The sequence below is a fragment of the Propithecus coquereli genome, unplaced genomic scaffold (genome assembly GCF_000956105.1).
Source record: "Propithecus coquereli isolate 6110/MARCELLA unplaced genomic scaffold, Pcoq_1.0 Scaffold39, whole genome shotgun sequence".
Lineage (NCBI taxonomy): Eukaryota > Metazoa > Chordata > Mammalia > Primates > Indriidae > Propithecus > Propithecus coquereli.
In genome coordinates, this window is record NW_012149618.1 from 825,559 (window position 1) to 843,355 (window position 17,797).

Sequence of the window (17,797 nt, forward strand, 5' to 3'; positions counted from 1 at the left end):
AACACTCCAGGCACACAGGACGTCACTAGTGAATTCTAAATATTTAAGGAGTTCCCCAAGTCATCCTCAAACTCTTCCAGAGATTAGGAGGGAACACTTCCCAAATTATTTAACGAGTCTGGCATAACCATGATGCCAGAACCTGTCAAGGACACAGAAAGAAAGTACAACAGCAGGCGGATGTCTCTCACCAACAGCGACAAAAGTCCTAAGGAAAATATGAGCAAATGGACACTCGCAGGTGGCAGAATTCCACCCCTCCTGATGGTGACCATGCTTTAGCAATACCAACGGGACTTGCACAGATCCCTTTTTATCTTTAAAACAATCTCTCAAAGAAGGTTTTACATATAGGGAAACGGCGGTCCAAAGAGAACAGGAACTAGCCCAAAGTCACACTCAGGACAGAGCCTGGCTAGACAGATTCATTCCACTTGATGGTCATTTACAGGCCCCTGCCGTGTGCCCGGCCAGGCCTGAGGCTGTACGTTACCCCCCACCCCCGCCCCTGCCTTCCACCTAACCCGGACCTCTCCCTCCAGGGCGAGTCTGCTCCAGCCGGGGCAGGCTGTTCCACAGTGTCTGGGTTCTGGGGCACGCGGGGATGGCCGTCTCTGGCAGCCCCTAGGCTCCCTGCACCGACCCTGCCCAGAGGGAGCATGTGGCCCTGGGCACTAGAAAGTGGGCCTCGTGCACTGCAGCCATTTGCAAGCTCCCCAGGTTACAACACACTTCAGTCTGTGTCTCTCATCTGCCCCTCAAGAAACCCTGCGCAGGACAAATGTCAATAGCTCCATTCTGCAGATGAAGAAAGTGAGGCTCTCAGGGGTGGAGAACTCATCTAAATTATCTACGCAGAGAGTAACAGCCCCTGGGTGAGACACAGGGCCTTCCTCACCACGCCAAGAGGCCCCCCAGCAAGCCCTGCTGAGCGTGACTTAAGATGTCCTGGATTACACAGCATGAGACAGATGAGATCGACGCAGACAGGTACGCTGCCGACTGCACAAATGCTATGTAGAAAAGAACTCCCTGGCCTAGCGAGGTGGTGATGTGTTTTTTTTTGTTTGTTTGTTTGTTTTTTTCCAAGTGTAGAGATCCCAGCGGTTTGCCACTGAAGCTTGAGAGATCAGATGCAAAGGAGAGAGACAGTACAGAAAACAAGGTGAAGAGTGCCGCCAGGGGCCTCACAAAGCCAGGACGGGGGATTCTTTAAACACATTCAGGCCCAGCACCTCCTCAGTGACAACAGGGTGTGGGGCCAAGGTGAAGGGGTGGATATTATGGGCCGCTAAGCCTGGACATCTGTCACATCAGAGGCCAGAGAAATTCCCCTCCTAACCCTGCTGTCTGAAAGAACAGAGACTGAAGCCCAGCTCAGAGGCTGCTGGATCTCACTGGTAAACAGGAAGAGAAAAAACATCCCCAGGACAGAGAGACCCACCAGCTAAATGACCCAGTGTGTGCCTTGAAATAGCATCGTCTGCAGAACATGGGGGAGGCCCAACAACGGGGCCCCTTGAGGGCCGAGGGCTCCAGAGTGGCCCCAAAACTCAGGCTTTGTTCACCTGAGCGGCAGCGCCTATGAAAACAGCCATTTCAGTGACTCCGGAGCACACGGAGCCTCCTGAACACAAAGTGACATGGTTCCCAGAGTGGAGAATCACAGTTTCAACCTATGCAATTTGTTTTTGAAATGGAAATCAACCTATGGGGTAATAGGAAATTGGTGGATGTAAGTTATGGAGACCTTTGAAAAGCATTTGCGATGAATCCAGACCAAAAACTACTTAAAAGGCTGCGTCACGTGAGAACAGGGAGGATGGCTCTGTCGTGGATTAGGCTGGAGTTAATAAACAAAGACAGGCATGGCCAGGCCCTTCCCCGGATGGAAAATGTAAACAGTGGGTCCCTGGGGACTGGGCTGGCGCTGCTTCTGCGTGGGTGACTTAGAACAGGAAGTAGTGGGGACTCGCTCCCTGGGTGGAGGCGTGATGCTGACGGATGGGCCGAGATGCTCTTGCGAAGCGCACAGTAGGTGCACGGTGCAAATCTGCGGCTGTGGGGGCAAGAGTGGCGGGGGACGCGGAGAAGGCATGATGTGAAGCGGTGCCTGTGACACCTCTGCCCCAATCCTGAGAAGGTCACCCGAGAAAGGAGGGCAGGGAGTCACAGCTGGCTGCTTGGGCAGTGCATTTCTTTAAAATGAAAAGTTTTACATTACAGAAAAGAAAACCAGGTTGTGGGGTGCGAGGGTCAGGAAGAGAGGTTTAGGTCAAATAAAAGGAGATTCAGGAGTGAGAAGCTCCCCCGAAGTCCAGAAGCAGCCCTCTGACGGGGAGGAACCAAAAAGGCCACGACGGGAAGCAAACACCTGACCCTGGCACATGAACTACAAGCGCCACAGAGCCCTGGGTGCCTTGCGCTGGTTCGTCTCCCTTCTGACAGGCCTTTCCTCCCAGGCCACAGTCCCCGAACCCGAGCTCCAGACCCGAGGCCTCCCTGAGAGCCCCCGGAGGCCCAGCCTCACCTGCTGCTGGCTCTGCTCCTCCAGGTTCATCTTCACCTCCAGCGACTGGCGGGCCTCCAGGAAGGCCTTTCGGTGCTTGCGGTCGGCCATGTAATAGGACATGATGCCCACGATGATGGCGCACAGGTAGAGGAAGATGTTGGCCAGGATCTGCACCCCAAAAAGGAGAGAAAGGACAATGGTGAAAGCATGTCTTCAGGAAAGGGGATGGAGATGGTGGGGTGGGTGGTGACCAAAATCAAATCTGAAGTCACCTGATGGACCTTGATCGGGCATCAGGTCCTTGGCGCAGACCCTGCCCCACCTACCATGAATGGGTGAGGCCCACCCAAGGGTGTGGCTTGAGGCTTGAAAGGCTCAGGGGGACCCACAAGGCTGGCCGAGGGGCCCCCATTCCCAGGCCCGCAGCTGCCCATTCATTCCTTCACCCATTTATTCAACCAGCACTTACCAAGCACGCGCCACTAGTTGCTCTCAGGCGCTGTGCTGATATCTGGGGAGGTGGGTGTACAAACCCCAGGTCCCACCAGCCAGGAATGTATAATCCTAAAATTTGCAGATCATTTGGGATGTAACAGGAGACCTGAAGAGGTCCTGAGTTGAATCAGTAGTCACAATGCTACCTTACACGTGTGTCACAGGTTTATAATTTTCTGGGATTCATACACTTCCTCTCAGCCAACCCCACCTGCCAGCAGGTGAGGGAGACTAGTATCAATGCTCAGGTCTCAAGCTGCAAGGTGGGAGTCATGGGACCTGGTGTGTCCCTCACTGCCTGAAAGCACAGTGCACTGGCTCAGAGGGCTTCCTGGGCATCGAGAGACTATTTCCCATCCCTGGCACCCTACAGACTACTCCCTGAGGTGTCCTGGTCCCCAGCCCACTCCCACAGGCAGCTGGGACTGCAGACCCAATAGCCTCCTGCAGAGGTAACCTCGGACATGGATCCGAACACCCAAACCACGCCCGACGTCCAGGGCTCCTGGCCCTGACTGCCCCATCCAGGCTACACCAGGTGCTAATTCCTTCCACTTCTCCAAGACCACTGATCTCGTGAGCCTTCCCCAAGCAAGGCTGCTTCCTGGTCCGGCCTCTCCTCGCACCCCGCCCCCCCAGCTCCACATCCTGCCCTGAGGCCAGGCTCACGTTCCCACCACACTCCCAGCCTTGCTTCCCAAAGGAGGGCAGACTGGCGAGGTGTGGTTCCTCAGACACGGGTTTGGAGTTGGGAAGTGGAACGGGAAGGGAAGCGGAAGAATTTCTTCATTTCTGGCCCTCGTCGGGGGAAAGGTTAGCCCAGCGGAATATAATGGGCTCTGGGGCAGGTGAAAACACAGGGAAGACAATTTTAGATTTTTACACGAGATGGTTTACTAGACAAGGGAGTTACTTCTGATGTGAATTTTCTGGGTTCTCTTGGTTATGCCACATCCCCTCTGAACTGCTTTTCTGTTGCTTCAGAGCCAATCGATACTCACCCTGGGGACCTGCCACCACCACACCCAGCAGAGTGTTCCCACAGCCTCTGCACGTGGTCCCCAGGGCACAGGCCGCTGCACAGTGAGCAACTGGGAGGTCGGGTGTGTCTCAGTGCTGGTCGGCATGTCCCCAGCTGCAGGCTCCCAGGCTTTGGTGGCCGGTTTCACATCTAACGACTTGTCCTCTTGGGCCCAGGCAGCCCTAGTTGCCTATGCCATCTGTGGGGCAAGCCCTCTGGAGCATCCTTGACCTTCCGCTGGGGCAGGAGGGCCCACCTGTCTGGGTCTCACAGTGCGTATGGCCTCAGGCCACTCAGTGAACAGTGATCGTCAGCAAAGCTGCCGACTGGTGTTCAGTGAGTCAAAGCCAGTCACGCAGACCACACGGGGTCTCAAGGCTAATCTAGTCTGGGGTCCAGGAACCTGCCCAGAGGCCACCCTCCTGTGGGGCCATGTGGTCTTGGAAATCTGCCATCCCCAAGCTCACGATGCCAGAAACTGGGAAGTCTGGGTGACAGGTCAGGCTGGCACCCGACGCTTCCTCACCGAGCAACACAGCAGCCCCCAGGGTCGATGGCTTCTGGGCTCATGGGGCTCTGGGTCCTGCAGGCCAAGGGGGAAGCTGCGTGTGGAGGTGGAGGCCAGCCGGGAACCAAACACCTGGACCCTGCCCCTGCTGGTGTCAGGGACTGTGAACTGAGGGCCCCCCCAAGGCAGGCTGCCCTGGAGCCACAACCAGCCTGGGCCGTCGCCTGGGCTCTGCGCTCTGGGGTCCTCCTGCCACCCAGTGACAGGCCCTGCCTGGCCTTCTCCTGGGGACAGATGGGACAGGCTCCGTAACAGTGTACAGCACTCAGCTTGTGTCGGGAGTTGCCATCAATCCCCTCGGGTGTCCACCTAACGAAATCAGACCGCTGTGCAGGCCGTCAGAGAACAACTGCCACGGGAAAGCTCCACGCCATGGCCACCAAAGATGCTAACCCAAAGAAAGTGATAAGGTGCCAGGTCTGGCTCAGGCCTGGTGACCTTCTATGCAGCACAGTACTTCTCTCACTGACCTGTACGTATTTAAAATAAAATCCAAGTTTTCACCCCACTCATAGGCATACAGTAGGGAAAATAAATGCAGGAGGCACCCTGGACTCTGACACTGCTCCTTGCTAGCTGGCTGGCCCTCCAAGCAAATGACCTCTCTGAGCTCCGGTGTCAGCCTCCAGGAGCTGAGGGTGCACTGACTCGCCCCAAGGCTCCCCCCGCCCTGATGCTGTCTGGTCTTTGCTCACCCCATTTCCAAGGGCCAAAGCAGGAACTGGAGACGACCTGGCCCATGGAGGCTGGGGAAGAAGGCCAGAGGAAAGGAGAGGCCAGTCGGTTCCTGGGTGGCCAGAGAGTCGTGCGATCTCCTGTCCCTGGGCATCCCCTGGTCACAGAGGCTTCGGGCCCTTCCCGACCTGGCCACAGGGCCCACGCTGCCAGGGAACTCCCTCCCGGCCTCCCGGTGAGCTCCTCTGTTCCTGGACAGTTCTCCCGGGAGCATCAGGCCTTGGGTTTCTTAGGGCTCCCCCCAAGTCCCTCAACTTGCCTCAGCTGAAAAGCAGGGCTCTGGGGGTGCTGTTGCTCTGTTCCACCCCATGGCCCCTCTCTAATGAAGTCAAGGCTGCAAGAGCTGGAAGGAGCTCGGCGGTCCCTAGCCTGGGGGTAGAGCGGTGGGAGGCTCAGCCAAGGGCCCCCAGGCCGACTCACAGCCTCCGAGGCCAGGGCACAAATCCAGCAGGGTGACGCTACCAAGCCAAGGACACCTCAAGCAGGAAGACAGGAATCTGGTTTGGGGGAGGAAGACTCCAGAGTGGCAGGAGGAGCCATGCTGGTGGCGGGAGAGGCCTCCCATCACAGTCGCCTGCGACGATGGTGGCATCGCAGTGTTCCTGTGCAGCGGGTGGGCCACGAGGGCAGCAGCAGTTTGCGTGTGCTCCTGGGTGACACTGGGAGTCCCCGCTGCTGGCCTCAGCTTCCTTGCCTGTAGCACCCTCAACATCACAGCATCTCGTCCTGGACACGGCACGTGTCTTAACAGCCTCACCTCCTTTAACTTTACAGCCACCGCTAAGGTAGGTGATGTTATTTCAGTTTTACAGGAAAAGGAATTTAGATCCAGACGTCAAAACTAGAGGATGAGATTTCTTCCCGCACTCGCATCTTACCATTATACGGCTTAGAACTCCACCCTAAAGCACTCCTCGGTCGCTCACACGCTTATCACCCTGCCTCGTCCCAGAAAGAACAGTAGACATATTTAAACTAAAATTTAGATGTTCGTGAAGATACCAGACCCGTAGCACTTATGTGCGAGCGGCACAATTTTAATGTGAAATGAAGAACCTTTGCAGATTTTCCGGTTTCCGTACACAGCGGTGGTCATCGTCTCCAAGCTGTCAAAATTCAGAGAGCTCTTGTTTCACATTTATAAACGTGTGTCTCACTTAGCAAAATGAATGTGCCCCTTAAAATACGTCTGTAAAAAGTGAGTTTCATTCCTTCAGCAGTGAGCCAAGCACCGTGCTGGCGCCGGGAGTGACAGTGACGTGTCGCTGTCCCCGCGCCCCAGGGCCAGGCAGGTGTGGCTTCAGGAGTGACGTGATGACAAGGTAAGCAGGGCCGCTGTCACCTCTATAAAGCACATAGATCAGGACTGCCTCTCCTGAGAGTTTAAGAACTGAAGACTGAGGAAAACATTGGCCTCTGGGGAAAACTTGAGCCGTACTGAGAATCTGAACTGGGTCTCTCACGGCACTATGACGAGTGCGTTTCTCCCAACCCAGCCCTGAGCTCTGCTGGGCTGGGAATAATTTTCCAACGCTCCCGCCCAGGGTGAGGGTGGAGTGGGGGACAGACCTTCTTTTCAGAACTTGTCTCTTCTCCCTCCAGGGCTGCCTTCCCTGCTCCCACCACTGTGCAACCCCCCGCCCCCACCCACACACACCTGGCCCACCTGGCCAGCTCCTCATCCACGCTGAGAGCCCCGCACAGGCCTCCCATTCACTCTGACACCTTCACCACTGCCCCAAAGGCAGCCCCTGCCCCTCCCCACGCCCTCTGCATGTGCTCCTGCTGGGATCTCTGGACAGACCCATCTCCTCCACCAGACAAGGTGCCCGGGAAGACAAGGTGGCCGGGAAGGCAGGCTCTGCTGTCCTCCTCACCCGTGTCCTGCCCATCCGGGACCCCTCCAGCACCAGGTGCTCAGGAAACCAAGAGTTGTTGGGCTGGACTGAGCTGGGGGCATGACACCGTGCTCACAGACTCACCACTCGCCCCTGACCCCTTCACCTCTGGCCAGCAGGGGAGCAGGCAGAAGCCATCAGCAAACACGGCATCCCGGCCCTAGGTGCTCCCGGGACCCAGCTTCGCTGCCTCGGGCCTTCTAATGAGCACCCAACCTTTCCCAGTCTGGCCCAGCCCTAAGTTCAAAGAGGACTGGGGCTCGGTCAAGAGGACAGCACACGGGGGACAGGAGATGGGGGACAGTTTGGGAACTACCCAGAGTGAGGCAGAGCACACAAACAGGTATAAAGCAAGGGCTGCAAGGTCAGGGGGTCACATCCCATCAGGGTGACGTTGACAATGGCCTCACGAAGACATGGGCATTAAGGAAAGATGGAGTGGGACGGCATCCTCTGAAACGCGAAGATCAGCTCGGACACCACACTCACGGACAGCACGCAGGAAGACACTCCCGCTCTGGGATCACGGGCTCCTGCTGCAAGTGCTCTGCGCACACACCCATCTGGCCTTGAGAACGGACTGGAGGAGGCTCCCTGGTCTGGGCAAGAGAGCTGGTGCTTGAACCCTCATTCCTTGGTATGATCCTGGGACCAGCTTGCCACACTGCCCAATCCCGGGTCCCGTGGCAGACTGCAGTCCCAAGGTGATCCCCTCAAACCCATAAGGTTGAGAAGCCTGCTCTGGGTGCCATCTAAGTCACCTCTTCTCGCCCAGTGGTCCCCCTTAGACAACCAGGCTCTATGGTGACAGGGGTAAGCAACAGGGCAGTCACTGGGGTCTCTTTATTTGTAGTTGTTTTTTTTTTTTGAGACAGGATCTTGCTCTGCCACCAAGGATGGAGTGCAGTGACGTGATCAAAGCTCACTGCAACCCTGAACTCCTGGGCTCAAGTGATCTTCCTGCCTCAGCCTCCGAAGTAGCTGGGACTACAGGTGTGCTGGTACCACTATACCTGGTTAATTTTTTTTTATTTTGCAGAGGCAGGGTCTCACTATGTTGCCGAGGCTGGTCTCCAACTCTTGGCCTCATGTGATCTTCCAGCCTCCCCAAGTGCTGGGATTACAGGCATGAGCCACTGTACCCAACCTATTTGTAGATCTTTTAAAAAAGTTTTATTACTCCTAAAATGATTTTCTGGAAATAACTTATTTCAAAAGAATTGTTCCTTTTTAAAAAAACACATTTTAAAAATAATATGAAATAAATAAAAATTTTATTTTTAAAAATAAAATGAACCTCCCAACTGGGTAAACATTCAGACTAAGGCTTCCTCTAACCCAAGAGCTCAGAATGCAACTGTGTGAAAATTCCTTTACGAGATCCTTCCTTTTGGAATTTTATACATCACAAGATACTGCACGTTTTTTAACAGTCCACAGGGACATGGGGCCACTCTAAGCGGCTTTACAGTGGAAGTCACCCCACTGGAGGCAGTTTGGTGGCTCTCTTGCCTATAAATTCTCTAAGCCAATCTCTCCTTATAAGCTCATTCGAGACTGAAGATTCCAGAACACTCCAGAACTGGAGAGAAGCCAAGGGGGAGAGAGCACTGCTCGGGGTCTGGTGTCTGGGTCACCTGCGGGGACCTTATGACCCTCTGCTGCTGGGAGACAAGCCACATTGGAGCCTCTCTTCATTGAAACTTACTCAGATGCTTTGGCGAAAAAGTCTCCAGGGAGCCGTGGGCAGGAAGGAGCAGGGGAGAAGGCCCCTCAGAGGCAACCAGCCTTCCCCAACCCACGGAGCTCACTGCAGATCCCTGGGGAGGCCGCTGCTGGCTCCCTCTCCTCCCAGCGGCCTCCCCGCTGACACACCCTCCCTCGCATCGTCCTGCTCTAAGCCCAGCACAGGATTTTCTGCACTTACTTCTCTGGTCCTTTCCTGGTTTATTTCTGTGTCTGTCCCCTTGACTAGAAAGCAAGTTCCACGCAGCCAGGGCTGGGGTTCTCTGCTGACTCGCTGCAGCCAGCCCTGGTGTGCGTGAGAACCACCAGCGAGGATGGGTGGATGGACAGTGGGAGGAAGAAGTCAGGCCTGCAGTCACACAGGCCATGCAGCCTGGGGTGAGTCCCCTCACCTGAGACCCCTCCCCCTCCTAGTCACCCCAAGACTGTTCCAGTAAGATTACGAGAGAGATCACGTGCAGCACCACCTCACACAGGGCCTGACACAAGGTATGTTCGTAATGACTTTTTCTTTTCTTCCAGAGGAGCGAAGGCCAATCAGCACCCAGTAACACTCAATGTTTTACGAGAGCCTTCACATTCATTGTCCTGTTGGTTTCTCACAACAAGAGGGAGGCAGGCAGTTTTCTTACTCTCGTTTCACGGAAGAAGAGACTCGAAGCCAGAGGAATGAGGGTATGAACCCACGGTACCCTAGCTGTGCTGACGGCCAGATCTCCTCCCCGTGAGCCCAGGGCTCCCCTCCCTGCACTGCTGTCTCCACAGCTGGACTGTGACGGGGTCTGCTGAGGCGGGGCTGAGGCCAGGGCACAGGGGCTCCCTGGGAACTCAGGACCCCTGAGGACCTGGGGCATCCAGCAGGTGCGGGGAGGAGGCACGAGATGTGCAGACAGTGGGGGACTCTTTCGTGCTGCCTCAGGCAAACTCTAAGCATTGCTGTGCCAAGCGATGTTCTGGAGTCTCCAATAAATACAACCTCACTCAACACAACACAAGGCTCAAGGCTGGGGCACTGTGGACATGCCCTTCCAAGCCGAGTATTGGTCAAGTTTCCACCATGTACCTCAAAACAAAGGGGCCCCCAGAAGCTTTCTGCTTATCTTAGGTCTTGTCCATGCCTCTGCCAAAGGACACTTAACGTCTATCCTCTTGCAACACGAAGACTTCCAGGATAGGCTCCAGCCAACTTGACACAGCGCACAGGGTCCCTCATGATCTGCTGGTTGCCAGAACAGCTTCTCAGGTTGTGCACTGCACAACCCCAGGGGCACCACTCCATGGATCTAATGTGATGGTTCCCCCAGAGCCTGGCCCTCAGGCTTGTCTGTCCTGTATCTGGCTGCTCCCCACCAGGTTTCCCTCCCTCCAGCCACAGTGCACCTCCTTCCAATTTTCTAGAAGATGTGCTCTTTCAGGACTCTAGACTCCAACTGAAACATCCTGCACCCCTCTTACCTATGGAGGTCCATGCTGTGATGAGCCTGTGACCTTACCTTTGTCAAGCACTTAGCACGATACCCGGTTTTTAGTCTCCCGGGAGATGACAGTTCTCAGTACTACTATGTCAAGAGCCAGCCCCAACATGCCCCCCTGGTTTTCCAAACGGAACCCTTCATTTACTCATCTGTTCATTCATCCATCCATCCAGAGATTTAGTGAAGACCCGCTCTGTGCCAGGCAGGTGCTCAGCACTTAGCAGTGAACAAGGCAGAAAAAGTCCCTGTTCTCATGGAGCTGATGTTCTAGTAACAGTAGACTAATAAATAATCTGACCATAAGAGCATCAGAGCTCATAAGAGAACAAAAATGGTAGAAAGTGATTGGGTCGCTGCTTTAGACTGGGTAGGAACGAGACTGCTGGCCCCAGTTCTCCACTCCCCGCTAGAAGTATCACAGCCACAGCTTTAATGGGTATAAAGCATTCTTCCCCCCTGCTGACTTTGACCATGTGATTTGCTTTGGCCAAAGTCAGTGCTTATGACAGGAGCTTTGACATTTGCTTTGGATGTCAGCACATATGACAGGAGCAGGTTTTTGAAATGCACTTGCCAGGTTGGCTTTTCCTCTTGTGCTTCTGCCATCACCAGGAGAACATGCACCAAGAAGCCCACTGGTAGGGCAGAACAAGAAACTGAGGCAGCAGAACTGAACCCAAGATGCAGCCTGGAGCCAAACCCTGCTGAGTCCATCCCAGCTGACCCACAGACGTGACAGTGAGGAATTTGTGGTATGAGCCGCTGAGTTCTGAGATGTTTGTTATGTAGCACTAGGTGAAACACTGACTAATACAGATGTTAGCACAGGTCCCCTGGACGCAGTATCATTTAAACTGAAATATGAGTGACAAAAAAGACCCGGCCATAGGAAAGAACAGGAGGAGGAGCATTCTGGGGAGAGAAACTGCTAGCACAAAGGCCCTAGACACAGGCCTCTTTTTCGCAAGACGCCCACAGTGCAAGGCATGTCCTTCCCCCCATGCAGCTGCCGCTGCATCTATACTTACCTCCCCCTGCTAGGACGCAGTAAGTACCCAGGGTCACGGTGTGTCTTAGTCACATCTGTAGCCCCAAGGCCTTGCACAGCCATGGCACACAGCAAAGTCAGCTACATGAGTAGCTACAGTGGCAGAAAGCAGCCACAAGAACAGTTCACTGCAGTACCCCCTGGATAAGAGAGCCATGGGGAAGCTATAGAGCGGTGGTTCTCAACTGGGGACGATCTGCCCACCACTGGGACATGTTTGACTGTCATGACTAACAGGAGGGAGTACCACTGGCATCTAGCGGGTAGAGGTTGGGAAGCTGCTAAACATCCTGCAACATGCCGGGCAGCCCCCACGACAGAGTTATCTGGCCCAAAATGTTAATAGAGCCGAGGGCAAAAAACCCCAGCCAGAACAACGCCTTCTTCCTTTGTGATTCCTGAGTGTTCACAGCAAACTTTTTCTTAAGCTTTTCCATTGAATCATTATGAACTCTGAAGCAAGGATGTGAACAAGTAGATTTATTTTTATATCAATCGCAGAGCTTGGAGGCTAAGAAGAGAATGCTATGGACACTTGCTGAACATAAGGACACAACTGCTGGATAAGTGCATCCATCAAGAAGGCCCAGGTCTCAGGGGCGTGGGCAATCGAGGCCAGAGAAGGCCATCTGGTCCGTCTCCCCGTTCCCACCTAGGGACGAACAGCTCACATTTAACACCTTATACTAGCCCAGGGGTTTGCACTTGAATTTTATGGACTAGGTTTTGGGGGAGTCAGTGAACCCCTAAAACTAGACAGAAAATCACACTTTGCCCTTTTCTGGGGAGAGAGTCCATTGCTTTTACAAGATTCTCAGAAGGATCTGTTCCCCCAGATGACCAAGCACCACAAAACTGCTCGACTTGTTGCTTCACTACAGAAACAAACGTCTGGTCACGGCATTTTGTGTCTTCTCCTATCGATGTGATTCGGGTCTCTTATTATTTAGTCTTTTATTGTTTAGTCACCTGAGTCTCTTTCTCAAGGCCAAATGATTCCAATTCCACTTAAAGGAGTCTATTTTAAGGCCCTTTCATCAATGTGGCTTCAGGCCTTTTTAAAAAAATGGTGAATTCAACTCAACAGAATTCTCCAGGGGGTGGCACACCCCGTGCTGGGTCCTGGAGACTGGAAAATGACCCGGAGGAGCTCAAATCTACTGAGGGCGAAGAAGATACTATAAACAGAGGAAGCACAGAGTGGTTCCCAGAGAGGAAGACAAGTCAGCAAAGGCCCCCCAAGAGGGAGGAAGGCTTGAGGGGCACATTCAGTTGTGGTTTTCACACATACTGAAAACATGGAGCTTTTACACATGTATTTTAATATACAGATTCTGGATGATAAAGGGAATTAAAACCAATTTCTGATTGGCAATCAATACTAAATGAAGGAAGGCAAAAAAATAATAAACTGCACATTTATGGGAGTGGTCAGAACGACACCAGGGTTCCATGCTCCCCTCTCGTGTTTTCTTACCTCCGAGCAATACGGCTGCATAATCACATAGATCCCCCGACTTTCTGGAACTGACTTTGAATAAACCTGAAAACAACTGTACCAGCCCGGAGGAAGAGGGACATGTAACACGGAGACGGAAGAAGATAGTTAGGATTCCAGAAATATCATCATACAAACTGAAAATGTGAAAACCTGAAGGAGCAGATCACTGATTACACAGAACACCAAGGCCTTGTCTTGCACGTGTGCCCACGGAATGGAGCAAACTCTTTGGGGGATTCTAGGGCTCGCTACCTTTCAATTCGGAAAATGACTCAGTTTTCTGAGAGTAAAACTTTCTGCACATTTCAGCGGCAGGAGCCACATCATCTCTCCTGAATCACAGCTTCCTCCTTGGGGGTTTCATTCCCCTTTCTTCTCCCCTTTAGTGCTTCTTAGGGGTCGCTCAGCAATTCCCTCTTCCCCACAGCCTCCCTAGGGACATCCGGGATTTTTCCCCAGTCACTGGTTCTGACTCAACCCTTCCACGCTGTTGCTCCCTAGTTGCTGTTTTTCGGCTGGCGGGGGAACTGGTTAGAGAAGGAGATTCCTGGGCCCCACCCCACAGAACCTCAGGCCTGCATTTTGCCCTCCTCCAAGGGGTTCTTTTCTATGGAATCTGGACGAGGGGGAGTGATAAATATTCAAACAAAGCAAGATCCACCCTCCAACCTTCCTGGTTCTTTAAAGCAAACTCGTGTGCCATTGCTTTAGGTCATCTCCCTGTGCCTGTCACCCGTTTCCTTCTGTCATTTATTCCCTTTCACTTTCTAGTAATCTCCTGACCCCTGGCTCACCCTGGCCCCGAGTCACGGAACCTCCTTATCATCCTCTTCCTTTCCGATCAGTGCCGCTTCCGCACACTCAGAGCTGCATCCACTGCAATGTTTCCACCTGTTAACGACGTTTCACGGCTCCCGCTTTTAACTCAGTTCCTTGGTTTTCAATTCAGATTTTAAGTCATCCTCAAAGTTTCTCCCTGTCCTGAGAGACTCTGGTCTGGAAGGACCTTGCCAGACCAGTCCTCTCAATGCACTTAGTCACAAGACAAATAGAGATTTCCAAATTCCAGAATTCAAATGCAAAGCCCTGGCAACCTACCACCTCTCCTAGAATGCAGTTCCTCAGCCTCAACTGCCCTGAATCAGCATGCCTGGCTGTGCTCCCCCCTCCCCCCTTCAGCCCTGGCTGTACCTGACAGCCACCTGGGGAGCTATGCCGGCAGCACCAGAACAGTGAGACCAGAGGCCCAGACGCTGGCATTGCTAAAAAGCTCCCTGGAGACTCGAGGGTGCGGCCAGGGGTGGGAAACATGAACATTAGTGCGAACACCCAAGCTGGCCACAGTATCCCTTAGCCCTATCTGCAGGTCCTATTTCTGCCGGCGGAGGGATAGCCCACAGCTCTCCAGCGCTGAGCCTCAGACGAGAACACAGCACGCAACACGGCGCAGGACCTCAGCAAACCTTGGCTGAACACCTGAACCAATGCCGGCCTGCGCTCCTGTCTCACTGGGGTGCCTTTCTGTACCTCCAGGGGGTCATTTATCCCAGCTGCTCTTTGCAGGCAAATGCCTCTGGGTCTCCTTCCTCCTCTCCTCCTGCCACCACCTGGCCCAGGCCTTCACCTCCCATGGGGCTGGGAACCGACTCATCTGCCTGGTCCCTCTCTGGTCCTGCCAATCTACCCCCAGCACACATCGATCTTCCAAAATTATATTTTTGCCAGTGCTACCTCCTACTCAAAACACCTCAATAGCTGCCAACTGTCCAAAAGTGCAAACTCTTCATTCTGGCATTCAAGGTCCTACAGACTCTGGGCTTTATCATGAACTTTATTCAAAATACCTCCCAGAATTCCATCACGTAAACCATCTGCTTCAGCTGATGTCGACGACACATCACCAGCAGCCTCCTGACGTCAGTACACGCTGTGGCCCGTATTTTGAGAGCTCTCAAACTCTTCCACAAAAGTGCCTGGGGAGGAAGCCTCTCATTTTACTTGCTAATACATGTGGATCTTGCAATCTATTCAACAAAATCCATGTTTGCATTACTATTTTTAAATGTTTGCCTTCGAGTAGAACAGATGTGTCTGTCCACTACAGTGTAAGCTCCACTAGGGCAGGGACAAAATCTGTCCCCATTACCACTGTGCTCTCACATGTGGCAAACACCTGGCACACGGACAGTTGGGTGAAGGAATGAATACACAGAGGAAGCAGGAAAGGAGGGGAGGAGGGACATGCCAACCCCACAGTTCTCCTGTGGCTTCACACACCCCAGGCAAACACACTGTTGCGTCTCCCAATGTGAGAAGCACCCACTGGGAATGCCCCTCCCCCCGCCTCCGCCAAGCCCACCGCGACTACGCGCCTCCTCTCACGCACGCTCACCTCCAGCCAGATCTGCAAAGGGCGGGGTGGGAAGGCAAACCTTCCTAGGACCTTCAAGCAAGAGCCGGCACAGAACTCCGTTGCCTTGCTCCTGGTCCCCCTGCTCTGCTTTGAGACACGCAGGAATCCGGAAGCTCAGAGTCGCGACCACCAGGAGTGAAGGGAGAAGACCCTCGCCCCGAGATCAGTGTGAGCTGTGCTGCAGGCCAGGACCGGCCACTCGTCCTCCAGCCCCAGCACCTGCACAGGCTTCACTCCCGAGAGACCACAGCGGGCGCCAAGTGACCTCTGTGGATGGAACTGTCACCCTCCACCTTTCTGAGGAGTCTTCCCTAGGAGAAGAGGAAGGGTGGTGCCCAGCCAGCACGGCAGCGGCCACAGCCACTGGGGCTCTGCCGAGCGGACACTGGGCCCTGCCGGCACAAGGGCTCTCACCGCCCACCCAACAGTCCCTCGCGGCAGTGCCCTGGGGCTCGCTCCCGGGCCTAACTCCTCCCGAGCCGCCCTCACTCTCCTCCCCTCCCGCTGCGCCACTGTTTCTCAGCCTGGAAGCACACGCTCGGACTTCCCAGACAGTTCTAAAGCCAGGCCCTGCATCCCGAGGGGCTCCCAACTTTGACACCATCTCCTTTTGGTTTTCAGCTCATTTGTCCACTTACTGGTGTGACATTTTTTACACACAACAGCCCTGCTCTGGATTTCTTCGCTCTGGTCCTCGGGTGAGCGTGGGATTTAACGCCTGTGGGCACCACGTTCCCCCAGCATCCTTCCTCTGTGGGCCCCCGATGACCACACGTCCCAGCCTCCTCTCAGTGAGGCCAACACTTGGGACAGCAAAGCACCGTGGTGAGAAACGGGGCCCCAAACTCAGGCTGGGGTGGAATTCAGCTCCACCACCCTGGGCCTGGAAGTCACACTTTGAGCTCACTCCCTCCTCTGTGAAACTCGACAACTACAGTGCCTGCCTCGGGGGGGCTATGAGAATTCCTCGCCATGTGTGTAAAGTGCCCGGTATCTTACTGTGCCAGACACATGGTTCGTCTGAATAAATGTTACCTGCTATTATCAGGTATATTATAAATTCCCAAGATTACTACTGAGCTTTATTCCCAGTTTTCCAGTTTTCCTAGTCTTGAATGGGTCAAGTTCATTTTCATCACCTGGGAAGGTGACGTGTGTCAACAGTGCCCAAACTTGGCCGTGCTGATATTCTAAGGCTCTACCCTCAATCACTGCTTTAGTACACAGACCCCGTATCCTCCCGTTCCCCATCTGTGGAGTCAGTCAACCTCGGATTTCAATCACAAACATTCAAACACGTTCAGAACATCAAAAACGTTCAAGCTACTGCAGCTCTTAACTGCTTTCCTGCCCCCACTCCACTCTCCCATTGCCTGTCAGGTCTCCAAGGTACAATTACAATGCTGCCTGTGTCACTGTGTGCCCGCTGGGTTTCAAGCCCTGCAGCATAGCTCCAAATCCCGACCCCGGGACCTCGCTGCCCAGGTAGACAGCTCAGCTCCTGTCCCATCCCTTTGCACGTCTCACACTGGGAAGCCCCTCATGGCAATGCCGCCAGCTGCTGAAGCCGCCTGCCCACGCCAAACTGACAACCACCTCCCAGCTCACAGTGATTGCCTGGTGTCTGGAGACCAATTAACCGTCCAGCCATTAGTCAAGAAGTCCTTCTCCAGCCCCTACAACAGGAGGCAGTGTGACGCCATGGAATGAGCACCAGCTTGGGAGCCAGACCAACTCCAATTCTATCATCCCTTAGTAAGTCCCTGAAAACCTCCCTTGGCAACCTCCTCACGTGGAAAATGAGGCCAAGAGCATCAATACTACCTCCATTTAGGACATTTTTGCCTAATCCAAGGTCGCAAAGGTCTTCTAGAAGTTTTATAGCTTAAATCTTACTATGATCCATTTCAAGTTAATTTTTATATTTGGGGTGAGGATTAAGATTTTTTTTCTGTATGCATATCTGATTATTCCAGGATCATTTGTTAAAAAGACTATCCGTTCCTCACTGAATTACCTTGGCACTTTTGTTGAAAATAAATGGATCATATATGTGGGTAATTTCTGGACTTTATTCATTGATCTAAATGTCTATCCTTAGGCTAATACTATACTGTCTTGATTATTGTAACTTTATATTTAAAATCAGGTAACATAATTCCTCTCATTTTTTTAAAAAAAAGTTGTTTTGGCTTTTCTAATTCATTTGTGTATTCATATAAATTTTATAATCATCTTATCAATTTCTATAAAAAAGCTAATGGGATTTGGATTTAATTAAATCTATAAGAACTGACCCCCTTAACAATATTAATTATTCTTATCTGTGATCTCTCCATTAATTTAGGTCTTAATTTCTTTTAGCAGTTTTTTTTTTTTTTTTTT

The 17,797-nt window shown here is 53.1% G+C and overlaps 1 protein-coding gene across 1 annotated transcript in view; it reads right to left on the minus strand.

Annotated features, from left to right (window-relative positions):
- Positions 1-17,797, minus strand: part of ADCY3 (adenylate cyclase 3) — a 98,838-nt gene that overhangs the window by 55,686 nt on the left and 25,355 nt on the right. Inside the window, exon 2 of the mRNA XM_012652541.1 lies at positions 2,531-2,680. Coding sequence (XP_012507995.1) covers positions 2,531-2,680 — 150 coding nt within the window. The remainder of the gene's footprint in view (positions 1-2,530; positions 2,681-17,797) is intronic.